The sequence below is a fragment of the Coregonus clupeaformis genome, chromosome 17, assembly GCF_020615455.1.
Source record: "Coregonus clupeaformis isolate EN_2021a chromosome 17, ASM2061545v1, whole genome shotgun sequence".
Taxonomy (NCBI): Eukaryota; Metazoa; Chordata; class Actinopteri; order Salmoniformes; family Salmonidae; genus Coregonus; species Coregonus clupeaformis.
In genome coordinates this window covers 43878674-43894460 of record NC_059208.1, presented here as the reverse complement: position 1 = coordinate 43894460, position 15787 = coordinate 43878674, and the positions used below count along the sequence as shown (strand labels likewise).

At 45.4% G+C, this 15787-nt stretch overlaps 1 protein-coding gene across 2 annotated transcripts in view; it reads right to left on the bottom strand.

The window, feature by feature from the left end:
* Positions 1 to 2357: 2357 nt before the first annotated feature.
* The window catches only part of LOC121585775 (ectonucleotide pyrophosphatase/phosphodiesterase family member 2), a 53689-nt gene continuing 40259 nt past the window's right edge, over positions 2358 to 15787 (bottom strand). For both annotated transcript variants that reach the window (XM_045226383.1, XM_045226384.1), the window contains exon 25: positions 2358 to 2680. In XM_045226383.1, coding sequence (XP_045082318.1) covers positions 2510 to 2680 — 171 coding nt within the window. In that variant the 3' untranslated portion in view covers positions 2358 to 2509. The remainder of the gene's footprint in view (positions 2681 to 15787) is intronic.

Below are 15787 nucleotides of genomic sequence, written 5' to 3'. Positions count from 1 at the left end.
TATGCAACATCACAGTGCTAAAGTGAACAATACAAACCTCCACATACTCATGCCGCTGCCGTTTGACCCTCTCTGAATTCCGCTCAAAAGGCACTCGATAAAGTTGTTTCATTTGAACCTGATGTATTTTCAGGATGCGTGCCAGTGTTGACTGAGAGACCTGATGGATATGATTGAAAATGGCATGGTCACCGATAATGTTGGCTTGTAGTTCTCTGAGCCTGATAGTATTATTGGCCAAAACCATGTATATAATCTCTCTCTCTTGTTCTTGCGTGAATATGGGCCCCCTTCCTCCTTGTCGTTCCCGACCCTCAATCCTATGTAGAGAATAATACATGTAACTTACTGTACAATGTCACAGGAAGGGGTATCACAAGTGCTGATATGGTGCATACAATAAGCGGCTGATTACTGTAACTGTAGAAAGATCTTATTTTACCTGTTTTCCTGTCGAAAAGTCCTTATAACAGATGCCACTGTATATCTGCTAAGATTTGGCTGAACTCTCAGTCCAGCCTCCCTCAGCGTCAATCTGTGGTTCACAACATGGTCCACTAGTGTTGCACGAATGTCATTTGATAAGTTTGGTCCTCTTCTTCTTTGTGCACGTTCTCCTCCTGCTTCAGGTCTTCCTCGACCTCTGGCTCGGCCTCTGCCTCTTCCTCTACCTCCTTCTCCTCCTCTGTGTACTCCTCCTCTCACCCTCACTCTTCTTCTGACTCCTTCCATTTTGGTTGAAGGCAGGTGAACCTACCTGCTGCATTTTTATAGTGCTTAAACCTGATTGGCGTGTCTACAATTTAGCAATCATGTGTTTGTGCACCTGATGGCTGTGTTTAACAGATTGGCTCATAGGTGTGGTAATTTCACAGTCAGTGCTTTGGAATTGCAAGGAAGTGACATCATGATATACTTCTGTTTCTGATGAATACAAGTGTGTTTAGTGTTTTGCAAATCACTGTGTGTAATGTTTTGCAAATAGTGTGAAGCTGACAATGTGCTTACAGTTGTGCAAATCTAGCCTTGTGTTTTGCTCCTTGAGTGTAAGGTTTTGCTAATTGTGGGAAAAGTTTAGTTTTAGTGTGTAAGCAATCGTAAAAAACTGTAATTGCAAAATGTGTTTACTATATAATTTTTTTATTTTAATGGTGTAACTACATGCCCTGGACGCTGTGTTCTCCATTTTTTGATGTAGTGTCTAATGAACGCTCTGTAGTGTTTATATATTGACTGGCTGTGTGTATGATCTGAAAGCATTGTTTGATTTTGAGCACAGATTAAATGGTTTTGAGGCAATTGTTTGATTTTGCCAGAAGAGTCAGGGGTTTTGTGAATGTAGTTTGAAGATTTGGTTTTGTGTTGAAAGTTTTGAGAAAATGGGTTAAGGTTTCAAGAAATGTGTCTTAGCAATCGAGAAAAACTGTAATACACAATTTAGAAGGGAAAACATAACCAGATACCATCAACATACAGTATATCAACCATTTGAGGCCCTCAATGGAGCTTGTATTAAATGACATGAAAATGATTACTAATTGTGATGAATCTGTATGACTTTGACTGAGTTAAGTGTGCTGCAAGCAGGGCCGTCATCAGTAATAGATTTAGTACAGTACGCTCAATGCCAAACATTGCACTTGACTCCACTGTCATAAGGCCTACGTAACACTGTCATTAACATCATATACCAGTTGTTAAAGTTGGTATAACACAGTTATAAGAGCTTATAACAACTGACTTAGCACGTATAACACCTATAACACCAATGCACTAGCCTGTTAGCTAACCTGAACAACACTTTGTGTCACCAATAAAGTATTACAGCAAGTTGTCATTGATGCCTCAACTGTTTATAACATTTGCTATGTCATCCTTATGTAAACCTTATGTAGGTGTAGGAGGTGGCAATAAAGTCTTCACACCAATTACATAGATACTTCAGGCTATAGTACATCATCACTGTGCGACTTTAAGAGATATGAAATCATCTTCCTGCAACCAAAAGTGCCCATTACCTAATTCAACCCATTACTCCACTTCCCCAAACACTCCATTCACGACACAACACTTTCTCTCAAACCACACACAACAAAAGTCTAATTCCACTTCTATTTTTCAAACACAAGAGCTCTCTGGATTAGTGTGACTAAGTGGTAGCATTATTATCTTCTACCTAATAAATATGACAAATTGTATACAAATATACACCTAAAGATCAGAGATGTACGAGAGAGAGAGAGAGAGAGAGAGAGAGAGAGAGAGAGAGAGAGAGAGAGAGAGAGAGAGAGAGAGAGAGAGAGAGAGAGAGAGAGAGAGAGAGAGAGAGAGAGAGAGAGAGAGAGAGAGAGAGGAGAGAGAGAGAGAGAGAGAGATAGAGAGAGAGATAGATAGTAATTGGTACAGAGAGGGGAGAGACAGAGAGGGGAAGTAAAACACAGTAACAAGATTGAGAAGAGAGGGAAAACGATACATAGATACAGTGAGAGTGAGTTTGTGTGTGTCTGTTTTAGGTGTCACTCTCAAAGGTGTGCAGGTAGGTCTTGAGGGAGAGGGTCTGGGTGTAGTTCAGGGTGGTGGAGCGGTACATGTCCAGGCCTGTGAGGATCTCCACGTCTCTGACCCGCGCTGTGTGCAGCTTCAGCAGCTCCTCCACCCACTGTGACTCGTCCTCTGAGCTCTGCAGGACCACCACAAGTCAAGATGAAATGTTTATGTATGTATGTTACATATAAATCATATGTAAATCTGACATTATTATGATCATCGCCTGGCTCATTCAATCTCTTTGTATTATTTATAGAAAGCATTTCAAAAGACTACACACAGAGTTACACGGTCATCAATTTCGAAAGAGCGGAAATTACAATGACGTTACCAAAAAATAAACTAGCTGCATTCATAGAAAACTCACTATATTGTCACGAACGTCGGAGGAAGTGGACCAATGCGCAGCGTGATAAGTGAACATACTTTTTTATTAGAGATGATCACACGAACAAAACAACAAACGATACGAAACGTGAAGTCCTTGGTTACAATACAAACCATACGGAACAAGATCCCACAAACACTGTGGAAAAACAGGCTACCTAAATATGGTTCCCAATCAGAGACAACAAGCAACAGCTGATTCACGTTGCCTCTGATTGAGAACCACACCGGCCAACATAGAAACAAACGAACTAGACAATCACCCTAGCACACAAAACACATAGAAACCACACACCCTGGCTCAACATAACAGAGTCCCAGAGCCAGGGCGTGACAGGACCCCCCCCAAAGGCGCGGACTGCGACCGCGCCAAACATAAACCGAACATGGGAGGGCCGGGTGGGCATTCCTCCTCGGAGGCGGTTCCGGCTCCGGGCTTGACCCCCACCCTCCAACCAACCCCCCAAAGCGCCCCTGGTCCGATCTGGCCCTGCTGGCCGGAGCTGGACTGAACACTGGTGGAGCGGATTGCTCTAGCTCCGGAGTGGAGCAGTTGACCGGTGCCGGACCAGGCACCGGTGGAAACAGGCACGGGCTGTGCCGGACTGACGACGCGCACCACAGGCTCGGTGCGGGGAGCAGGGACGGGCCGGATCGGGCTGACGACGCGCACCATTGGCTTGGTGCGGGGAGCAGGGACGGGCCGAACCGGGCTGACGAAGCGCACCATTGGCTTGGTGCGGGGAGCAGGAACAGGCCGGACCGGGCTGACGACGCACACCATTGGCTTGGTGCGGGGAGCAGGGACGGGCCGAACCGGGCTGACGAAGCGCACCACTGGCTTGGTGCGGGAAGCAGGAACAGGCCGGACCGGGCTGACGACGCGCACCACAGGCTTGGTGCGAGGGGCAGGAACATGCCGGACCGGGCTGGCGACGCGCACCACAGGCTCGGTGCGAGGGGCAGGAACAGGCCGGACCGGGCTGACGACGCGCACCACAGGCTTGGTGCGGGGAGCAGGGACGGGCCGAACCGGGCTGACGAAGCGCACCACTGGCTTGGTGCGGGGAGCAGGAACAGGCTGGACCGGGCTGACGACGCGCACCACAGGCTTGGTGCGAGGGGCAGGAACATGCCGGACCGGGCTGGCGACGCGCACCACAGGCTCGGTGCGAGGGGCAGGAACATGCCGGACCGGGCTGGCGACGCGCACCACAGGCTCGGTGCGAGGGACAGGAACAAGCCGGACCGTACTGGGGACACACACCACTGGCCCTACGCGGGGATCAGGAACGGGCCGGACTGGACTGGCAACACACCCCAGTAACTCTCGCCGTGCCTCTACATTCTCCTTCCCCCTGGTGACCAGTGACTCCCGTAACCTGGCGGCCTCCTTTGCCAACCCGCTGAACCACTCTATCCCGGCCTCCTGCTGCCCCGTCGTCCACGGCGTGAGCCCCCCCCCCCCTAAAAAATGTCTGGGCGTCTCTCCTCCCCGTGGGCCAGGCCTCCATGGCTCTCGCCAGACTCTCGCTCCTCTGCTCCAAAGTCCAGCCTCTCTCCTCCTCCCGCGGCTTGACCCAGTCGAGGTTGATATCCTTTAGAGCCCTCTCTGGCGTTGGCTCCTGGACACGCTGCTTGGTCCAGTGATGGTGGGATCTTCTGTCACGAACGTCGGAGGAAGTGGACCAATGCGCAGCGTGATAAGTGAACATACTTTTTTATTAGAGATGATCACACGAACAAAACAACAAACGATACGAAACGTGAAGTCCTTGGTTACAATACAAACCATACGGAACAAGATCCCACAAACACTGTGGAAAAACAGGCTACCTAAATATGGTTCCCAATCAGAGACAACAAGCAACAGCTGATTCACGTTGCCTCTGATTGAGAACCACACCGGCCAACATAGAAACAAACGAACTAGACAATCACCCTAGCACACAAAACACATAGAAACCACACACCCTGGCTCAACATAACAGAGTCCCAGAGCCAGGGCGTGACATATATGACCGTCACAAGACACGGTCATGGTTCTACACAGATAGACAAGAGGTCACGGTCATAAACTGATACCGTGGGATAATTGGTGATGGTCATGTAGCCTCAGATTAGCAATTACAGTACGTTTAGTAAAGGTCACAAACAGATAAGTGATCATGCTCATAAACAGTAGTACTAATGAAATACCAATGGTTCAAACAGTAGACCTATACAGCCTCAAGAGTATACAATAAAAGGTAATTATCATTATCATCATGAGACCAGAGGGTCAATGCAGAAATTATTGTTCATTCCAGTATGACGCTTACACATAGTGAACAAGATATATTTGTTATCATAGCACTCCATTTTGAAATCCACAATTGGTAGCCTAGTGGTTAAGCGCTAGGTTACCAATCCCCGAGCCGATGAGGTGGAAAATCTGTCGATGTGCCCTTGAGCACGGCACTTAACCCTAATTGGCGCATGGCACTTAACCCGAGTGGCGCAGTAGTCTAAGGCACTGCAGCGCAGTGCTAGCTGGGCCACTAGAGATCCTGGTTCGAATCCAGGCTCTGTCGTAGCCGGCCGCGACCGGGAGACCCATGGGGCTGCGCAAAATTGGCCCTGCGTCGTCCAGGATAGGGGAAGGAATGGCCGGCAGGGATGTAGCTCAGTTGGTAGAGCATGGCGTTTGCAACGCCAGGGTTGGGGGCCAGTATGAACAAAAAAAATAAAACATTATAATAATTATGCACTCACTAACTGTAAGTCGCTCTGGATAAGAGCGTCTGCTAAATGACTAAAATGTAAATGTAATTGCTCCTGTAAGTTGCTCTGGATAAGAACGTCTGCTAAATGACTATACTGTACAACAAAAAAACTGTCAACGGCAGGGAATTCGTAAAATAACATACAGTGCATTCGGAAAGTATTCAGACCACTTGACTTTTTCCACATTTTGTGACGTTACAGCCTTATTCTAAAATTGATTAACTTGTTTTTTTCCCCTCATCAATCTACACACAATACCCCATAATGGCAAAGCAAAAACAGGTTTTTAGAAATGTTTGCAAATGTATTAAAAATAAACAACTGAAATATTATATTTACATAAGTATTCAGACCCTTTACTCTTTACTTTACCCTTTACTTTAGCACCTTTGGCAGCGATTACAGCCTCGAGTCTTCTTGAGAATGACGCTACAAGCTTGGCACACCTGTATTTGGGGAGTTTCTCCCATTCTTCTCTGCAGATCCTCTCAAGCTCTGTCAGGTTGGATGGGGAGCGTTGCTGCACAGCTATTTTCAGGTCCCTCCAGAGATGTTCGATCGGGTTCAAGTCCGGGCTCTGGCTGGGCCACTCAAGGACATTCAGAGACTTGTCCCAAAGCCACTCCTGTGTTGTCTTGGCTGTGTGCTTAGGGTCATTGTCCTGTTGGAAGGTGAACCTTCGCCCCAGTCTGAGGTCCTGAGTGCTCTGGAGTAGGTTTTCATTAAGGATCTCTCTGTATTTTGCTCCGTTCATCTTTGCCTCGATCCTGACTAGTCTCTCAGTCCCTGCCACTGAAAAACATCCCCACAGCATGATGCTGCCACCACCATGCTTCACCGTAGGGATGGTGCCAGGTTTCCGCCAGACGTGACGCTTGGCATTCATCTTCAATCTTGGTTTTATCAGACCAGAGAATCTTGTTTCTTATGGACTGAGAGTCTTTAGGTGCCTATTGGCAAACTCCAAGCGGGCTGTCATGTCCCTTTTACTGAGGAGTGGCTTCAGTCTGGCCACTCTACCATAAAGGCCTGATTGGTGGAGTGCTGCAGAGATGGTTGTCCTTCTGGAAGGTTCTCCCATCTCCACAAAGGAACTCTGGAGCTCTGTCAGAGTGATCATCGGGTTCTTGGTCACCTCCCTGACCAAGGCCCTTCTCCCCCGATTGCTCAGTTTGGCCGGGCAGCCAGCTCTAGGAAGAGTCTTGGTGGTTCCAAACTTCTTCCATTTATGAATGATTGAGGCCACTGTGTTCTTGGGGACCTTCAATGCTGCAGAAATGTTTTGGTACCCTTCTCCAGATCTGTGCCTCGATACAATCCTGTCTCGGAGCTCTACGGACAATTCCTTTGGACTCATGGCTTGGTTTTTGCTCTGACGTGCACTGTCAACTGTGGAACCTTATACAGTTATGGAAAAAAGTATTTGATCCCCTGCTGATTTTGTATGTTTGCCCACTTACAAAGAAATGATCAGTCTATCATTTTAATGGTAGGTTTATTTGAACAGTGAGAGACAGAATAACAACAAAAAAATCCAGAAAAACGCATGTAGAAAATGTAATAAATTGATTCACATTTTAATTAGGGAAATAAGTATTTGACCCCTCTGCAAAACATTACTTAGTACTTGGTGGCAAAACCCTTGTTGGCAATCACAGAGGTCAGACGTTTCTTGTAGTTGGCCACCAGGTTTGCACACATTTCAGGAGGGATTTTGTTCCACTCCCCTTTGCAGATCTTCTCCAAGTCATTAAGGTTTCGAGGCTGACGTTTGGCAACTCGAACCTTCAGCTCCCTCCACAGATTTTCTATGGGATTAAGGTCTGGAGACTGGCTAGGCCACTCCAGGACCTTAATGTGCTTCTTCTTGAGCCACTCCTTTGTTGCCTTGGCCGTGTGTTTTGGGTCATTGTCATGCTGGAATACCCATCCACGACCCATTTTCAATGCGCTGGCTGAGGGAAGGAGGTTCTCACCCAAGATTTGACGGTACATGGCCCCATCCATCGTCCCTTTGATGCGGTTAAGTTGTCCTGTCCCCTTAGCAGAAAAACACCCCCAAAGCATAATGTTTCCACCTCCATGTTTGACGGTGGGGATGGTGTTCTTGGGGTCATAGGCAGCATTCCTCCTCCTCCAAACACGGCGAGTTGAGTTGATACCAAAGAGCTTGATTTTGGTCTCATCTGACCACAACACTTTCACCCAGTTCTCCTCTGAATCATTCAGATGTTCATTGGCAAACTTCAGATGGCCCTGTATATGTGCTTTCTTGAGCAGGGGGACCTTGCGGGCGCTGCAGGATTTCAGTTCTTCACGGCGTAGTGTGTTACCAATTGTTTTCTTGGTGTCTATGGTCCCAGCTGCCTTGAGATCATTGACAAGACCCTCCCGTGTAGTTCTGGGCTGATTCCTCACCGTTCTCATGATCATTGCAACTCCACGAGGTGAGATCTTGCAAGGAGCCCCAGGCCGAGGGAGATTGACAGTTATTTTGTGTTTCTTCCATTTGCGAATAATCACACCAACTGTTGTCACCTTCTCACCAAGCTGATTGGCGATGGTCTTGTAGCCCATTCCAGCCTTGTGTAGGTCTACAATCTTGTCCCTGACATCCTTGGAGAGCTCTTTGGTCTTGGCCATGGTGGAGAGTTTGGAATCTGATTGATTGATTGCTTCTGTGGACAGGTGTCTTTTATACAGGTAACAAACTGAGATTAGGAGCACTCCCTTTAAGAGTGTGCTTCTAATCTCAGCTCGTTACCTGTATAAAAGACACCTGGGAGCCAGAAATCTTTCTGATTGAGAGGGGGTCAAATACTTATTTCCCTCATTAAAATGCAAATCAATTTATAACATTTTTGACATGCGTTTTTCTGAATTTTTTTGTTGTTATTCTGTCTCTCACTGTTCAAATAAACCTACCATTAAAATTATAGACTGATCATTTCTTTGTCAGTGGGCAAATGAACAAAATCAGCAGGGGATCAAATACTTTTGTCCCTCACTGTATAGACAGGTGTGTGCCTTTCCAAATCATGCCCAATCAATTCAATTTACCACAGGTGGACTCCAATCCAGTTGTAGAAACATCTCAAGGATGATCAATTGAAACAGGATGCACCTGAGCTCAATTTCGAGTCTCATAGCAAAGGGTCTGAATACTTATGTAAATAAGGTATTTCTGTTTTTTATATTTCTAAAAACCTGTTTTCGCTTTGTGATTATGGGGTATCGTGTGTAGATTGCTGAGGCAATTTTTTTATTTAATCAATTTTAGAATAAGGCTGTAACGTAACAACATTTGGAAAAAGTCAAGGGGTCTGAATACTTTCCGAAGGCACTGTATTGTGAAATTTGAACTGACACAGAAGGCTGCAATAAATGCCATCTTCTGCTGACAATACAAAGTTGAATACATCCTAATCAAACTGCAAAGAAATTCAGTTTCAAACTTAATGTGTAATCTGCATATTGTTTAAGTCATTAACGCGAAGGTCAGAGTTGTGAATGCTTATCTCGGCCCTGAATCAGGCCCTTTATGAGTTTGTGCAGCAAAAGGTTAGTGAGAAGAGTGACAAGTAGCCTACAGAGATGGTCATCTGTATTCATTCTAAAGGTCACTCCAATAATTCAGTAGGGCAAGTGATGTCCCATGAATGGAAGTCTGAACATAAGAAACTGTGGTAAAGGTTGTTAGATGCAGAGTTGACTCAAGGACTGTGCACTGGAATGAACTAAGTACATCCACTACACCATTTAACTGTTCCCTTGAAATAATAATAATAATAATAATAATAATATGCCATTTAGCAGACGCTTTCATCCAAAGCAACTTACAGTCATGCGTGCATACATTTTTACGTATGGGTGGTCCCGGGGATCGAACCCACTACCCTGGCGTTACAAGCGCCATGCTCTACCAATTGAGCTACAGAGGACGATTCAATGATGTAAGACTTTTGAAGTATTAATTAGCATGAAAGTACCATGTGGTGCCAAGAAGTTGTCAAGGGAATAACGTTAGTTGAATTAGTTCACCATCTTTTGCCATGTAATTTCTAAGTAAATAGCTTGTAAATTATATGGTATCGTTCTGTGAAATAAACACGCGCTCTGACAAAAATGTAGTGGTTGGATTCTATTTTTATGGGTTGTGCACTGTGTCTAAAGCAACTTTAAGTGTTGCTTTAGAGAGGCCCAGCCATGGGAAAGAATGGTGGAGCCAGTGCCAAGTTACACATAACCACTCATACAGGGTCAGATACTATTTCATCCATCTCATGGTTACGGTAAGGGGTGGCGGTAGGAAAACCTGATCCTAGATCTGCAGTTAACTTACATTTCTAATGTAGGCTTCTTCAAGCAGAGAGAGAGTCATATACATAGTGCCCCTGTGCTGCCATCTTGTTAGAAGGTAACAGATTATTTTATTATAGTGATTAAGAGTGACTTTCATTGTGTTCCATGGTGTTTAGCGCCCCCTAGTGGAGCTTTCTGGTACTTAGAATTATGGACGAAAACCCGGAAGTAAAGTTGTCATTATGCACGCAGACAAGCAGCTAGAAACAACGTTACTGTACAGTTCTTTCAGTGCAACTATTTATTGTTACGCTTCAGCCTCGGAAAATATTTGTTTGTAAGTTCAATTCAAGCATATTGCAAGTGATGATAATATTGTTATTGACAGAATTGCTTACTTATCAAAGTTAATTGGTTACATTTACTCACGCAAATTGCATTGACTTTCATGGATGCCGTTAGCTGTATTAGTTTGCTCATGCGTCATGTAAAAGAAGTGTAAAACATACTATAGTTTGTTACTGTTTCTAGTGTAATATGCTTTATTATTGTACAGAGGTGTTTGTACATTATTAGAGTAATGAAAGGAGTTGGCTAGTTGTTACTCATAGAGTAATTATCTATTTAGTTGTCGTCATGCCAGATATATGGTAACTTGGCACTTGCTTTGTATTTATGCAACTTTCAACTTGAAATGTATAATGTACAGCTACAGTATGTCAATGTGAATTGAATACTAAAGTATATTATTTTCTGTATTTGCAGTTTCACAACATAAACGTTTTCAATACATTCGTTCAAGAAAAGTCACGCCTTGGAAGTTTTATTGAAGACTCAGTTGTTAGCTATCTGTCTAGTTTTGCACGGGAACGCAATACCAGGGCAGAATAGTGAAAAAACATCATCACGGCGGGCTCAAGCACAAGAATAATCGCACGTGGTGGTTATGATTCTACGTTCATTAGCCAACAAAGCCTCTGATCCTAGGGATGACCAGCAGTCTACGATGCAGCAACCAGAGGCAAGTGTTCGACAGAAAGAGGAAGAGGAGCGAGTAAGAGAGATGGAGGAGCCTCTTCAGCACATTGAGACCAAGTCTCAGTCAACAAGATCAAGGTCATCAAAACAGTCAAGCAGATCCTCAACGGCAAGTTATGCAGCCATCAAAGCACGTGCCAAGGCGGACGTAGCGCGTGCTAGAGTCTCCTATGCTGAAAAGGAAGCTTCTATGATGAAACAAAAAGCGGAACTGGATGCAAGTTTATATGTTCTCCAAGTTGAGAGAACAGCTGCTGCTGCGTTGGCTGAAGCTATAGCCTTTGAAGAAGCTGTAGAGTCTGAACGCAGAGAGCTCCACAGAGAACTCAACACAGGGACACAGCCCTTAAGTCCAGTCCAACGTACTTGTGAGTATGTGCAACAACATGCTAGGCCCTACTTTGCTGAAATGCCATTTGAAGTAGAGACACAAGAGCTTAGTGTTGACCCAGCTACAGGCCACAATCCAGAAAGTAGCAAACAACGGAGCATGAGCAGAGACTCTCGGTACAAAAGAAATGAAAAGCAGCATGGTGGAAAGGGAAAACAGACCCACTTCCAGTCACCGACACAAGGCTTCCCTGAGTCACAAGTGGCACCAGAACTCACCAAGTACCTCCTGCGCCGTGAGATGGTGAGTTCCGGACTCCTGAAGTTTGATGATCGTCCTGAAAATTATTGGGCATGGAAAGCATCTTTTCTCAATGCGACCAGAGACTTGAATCTATCAGCCAGGGAAGAGTTAGATCTAATTACCAAGTGGCTAGGGGCAGAGTCGTCTGAGCAAGCAAAGAGAATTAGATCTGTCTATATTCTCAATGCAACAGCAGAGCTTAACATGGTCTGGCAACGACTAAAAGAGTGCTATGGTACACCCGAAGTGATCGAGAATGCACTGTTAAAGAAAATTGATGAATTTCCAAAACTGTCTAACAAAGACAATCACAAACTAAGAGAACTGGGTGACATTCTTCTCGAACTGGAGTGTGCTAAAGAAGAAGGGTACCTTCCAGGCCTCGCTTATCTGGACACATCTCGTGGGGTAAAACCCTATAGTAGAGAAACTTCCATTCAGTTTACAAGAGAAATGGATAGCACAGGGATCCAAATACAAGGAGGACTATCGGGTAGCATTCCCACCATTCTCGTTTTTCTCGAAATTCATCAGGAACCAGGCGAAAATTAGAAACGACCCCAGCTTCACCCTCTACACCTCAACTACCCAGGTGTCTGTGAAAAGTGAGAAACCTGTCAGGTACAGCAGCAAGACACCTGTGACTGTACACAAAACAGATGTGTCATCTGAGCCCTCAGACCACCAAACCAAACCCAGTAAGACAAAGGTTGAAAGCCCTGACCATCACTGTCCAATACATAACAAGCCTCATCCTCTTAAAAAGTGTCGCGGGTTTAGATTCAAAACTCTAGATGAGCGCAAATCATATCTCAAAGAGAATGGCATTTGTTTCCGATGTTGTGGGTCAACTCAGCACAGAGCTAAAGACTGTAAGGTGTCAATCAAGTGCTCCGAGTGTGACAGCGACAGACATCTTGCTGCTCTGCATCCAGGTCCAGCTCCTTCAACGATAGACACCGCTACAGCAGAGAAAGAGCATGGCGGGGAGCAAGGTGAAGATGCTCTTCTATCAGTCACCTCAAAGTGTACCGAGATCTGTGGTGAGGCAGCCAATCCAAGATCATGTTCAAAAATATGCCTAGTCAAAGCTTATCCAGCTGGGAAAAGAGAGAGAAGCTGTCAAAATGTATGCAGTGCTTGATGAACAGAGCAACAAATCTCTGGCCAAGACAGAGTTTTTCAATCTCTTCAACATCAATGACAACTCTGCTCCATACACCATGAAGACCTGTTCTGGGGTAACAGAGACTTCAGGCAGGAGAGCCGTCAACTTCATGGTGGAGTCTATAGACGGACACAAGCAGCTCACTCTCCCTACTCTGATAGAGTGTGACATGATGCCAGACGATAGAATGGAGATTCCCTCCCCAGACATTGCGCATTATCATCCCCATCTGCAACCAGTGGCGGACAAAATTCCAGCTGTGGACCCAGACGCTCCCATCCTCCTGCTCTTAGGACGAGACATCTTAAGGGTACACAAGGTACGAGAACAAATCAATGGGCCCCACGACACTCCTTATGCACAGCGACTCGGCCTCGGGTGGGTCATCGTGGGTGAAGTTTGTCTGGGAACGGCTCACCGACCAGCCAGTGTTAACGTGTTCAGGACAAACATACTTCAAAATGGTCGACGTCCTATCTGAGCCCTTGCCCTGACATCATCCAGGTGAAAGAGAACTACAGCAGCGTAGCTCAGCAACACATTTCTCTCTCTACAGGGCACTCGAGAGATCCAAGCACAACTGTAAACACTGACAGCAATCCAGCAGACCATGCAACCAGGCCCATACGAGCCGCACTCTTAAAGCACACCAGTTGGTTCTCAGGTCCCCCTTTTCTGGCTCAAGCAAACTCAAGTGAGTCTGAGACCATCAATTTTCGACCTTGTAGAGCCTGACGCAGACGCAGAGATTCGGCCAGATGTCACTGCCTTCGTCACTAAGGTTTCTGGAGCTCAATTCGGCTCTCATCGCTTTGAGAGGTTCTCGAACTGGAAAGCTCTCAATCGAGCCACAGCACGACTCATTCATGTTGCCAGATCCTTTCACAAAAGTGCGGACGACAACAACTGCAGAGGCTGGCATCAGTGTAAAAAACCATGCAGTACAAGTGAGTTGTCACAAGCCAAAACAGCAATCATTCACTGTGTGCAACATTAAGCCTTCAAAGAGGAATTCAAATGCCTTGAGAAAGGAAAGGAGTTACCAAAACAAAGTACACTCAAAAAGCTGAACCCAGTGATTGATGAGGATGGGTTGCTGAGGGTGGGAGGCCGATTATCCTCTGCCGACCTGTCACAAGACGAAAAACATCCTCTCATCATCCTACGGACGCATCATGTCGCCACTCTGCTGGTAAGACATTATCACGAGCAAGTGGCTCACCAGGGCCGTCATTTTTCAGATGGAGCTATTCGAGCAGCAGGCTTCTGGATTATTGGGAGCAAACATCTGGTCTCTGGTATCATCCACAAGTGTGTCACCTGCCGTAAGGTTAGAGGGAAAGTCAGTTGACCAAAAGATGGCGGACTTACCTGCAGACAGACTCACATCAGAGCCACCATTCACCAGTGTTGGACTTGATGTGTTTGGACCATGGAATGTCATAACTCGTCGCACTAGAGGTGGTAGTGCAGACTCCAAGCGCTGGGCGGTACTCTTTACATGTATGTCTACTAGAGCAGTCCATATTGAGCTCATCGAATCCATGTCCACATCCAGCTTCATCAACGCGCTGAGGCGTTTTTTCTCTATCCGCGGTCCAGCAAAAGTGCTACGATCTGATCGAGGTACAAACTTTATAGGTGCCTGCAGGGAACTGGGAATCGACACAAATGACTCAGAGTTGACTAAATACCTCTCAGACAAGGGATGTACTTGGATATTTAATCCCCCACACTCGTCTCATATGGGTGGTTCTTGGGAGAGACTCATTGGGGTTGCCAGACGTATCCTTGATGCTATGCTGTTTCAGACGGGCTCCACTGCGTCTCACACATGAGGTCTTGAGCACTCTTATGTCTGAAGTTATGGCAATAATCAATGCGAGACCCCTAGTGTCAGTGTCAACCGATCCTGACATGCCTGCCATTCTTACACCCTCAATGTTACTGACACAAAAGACCAACGCTACCTCAGCCCCTTCTGGATATTTCCACATGAACGATCTTCATGGAAAACAGTGGAAGCAAGTCCAGTGTCTCGCTGACACTTTTTGGAAAAGGTGGAGACAGGAGTACCTGACAACACTGCAGAGACGCAGAAAATGGACAGCAGAAAAGCCAAATGTGAAAGTGGGAGATGATGTCTTATTGAAAGACAGTCAGACGCACAGAAATGACTGGCCAGTCGGACTTGTGGTCAAAACCTTTCCCAGTACTGACGGAAAGGTCAGGAAAGTAGAACTAAAAGGTTGTCAAGCAAGGGATTGCTAAAGGTGTTTCTGAGACCAATCTCAGAGATTGTTGTTCTTCTTTCTGAAGCATCCTAGAGGCAAAATATTTGATTTCATAGTGGCACAATCTCATTATACCAGGCGGGAGTGTGCTGCCATCTTGTTAGAAGGTAACAGATTATTTTATTATAGTGATTAAGAGTGACTTTCATTGTGTTCCATGGTGTTTAGCGCCCCCTAGTGGAGCTTTCTGGTACTTAGAATTATGGACGAAAACCCGGAAGTAAAGTTGTCATTATGCACGCAGACAAGCAGCTAGAAACAACGTTACTGTACAGTTCTTTCAGTGCAACTATTTATTGTTACGCTTCAGCCTCGGAAAATATTTGTTTGTAAGTTCAATTCAAGCATATTGCAAGTGATGATAATATTGTTATTGACAGAATTGCTTACTTATCAAAGTTAATTGGTTACATTTACTCACGCAAATTGCATTGACTTTCATGGATGCCGTTAGCTGTATTAGTTTGCTCATGCGTCATGTAAAAGAAGTGTAAAACATACTATAGTTGTTACTGTTTCTAGTGTAATATGCTTTATTATTGTACAGAGGTGTTTGTACATTATTAGAGTAATGAAAGGAGTTGGCTAGTTGTTACTCATAGAGTAATTATCTATTTAGTTGTCGTCATGCCAGATATATGGTAACTTGGC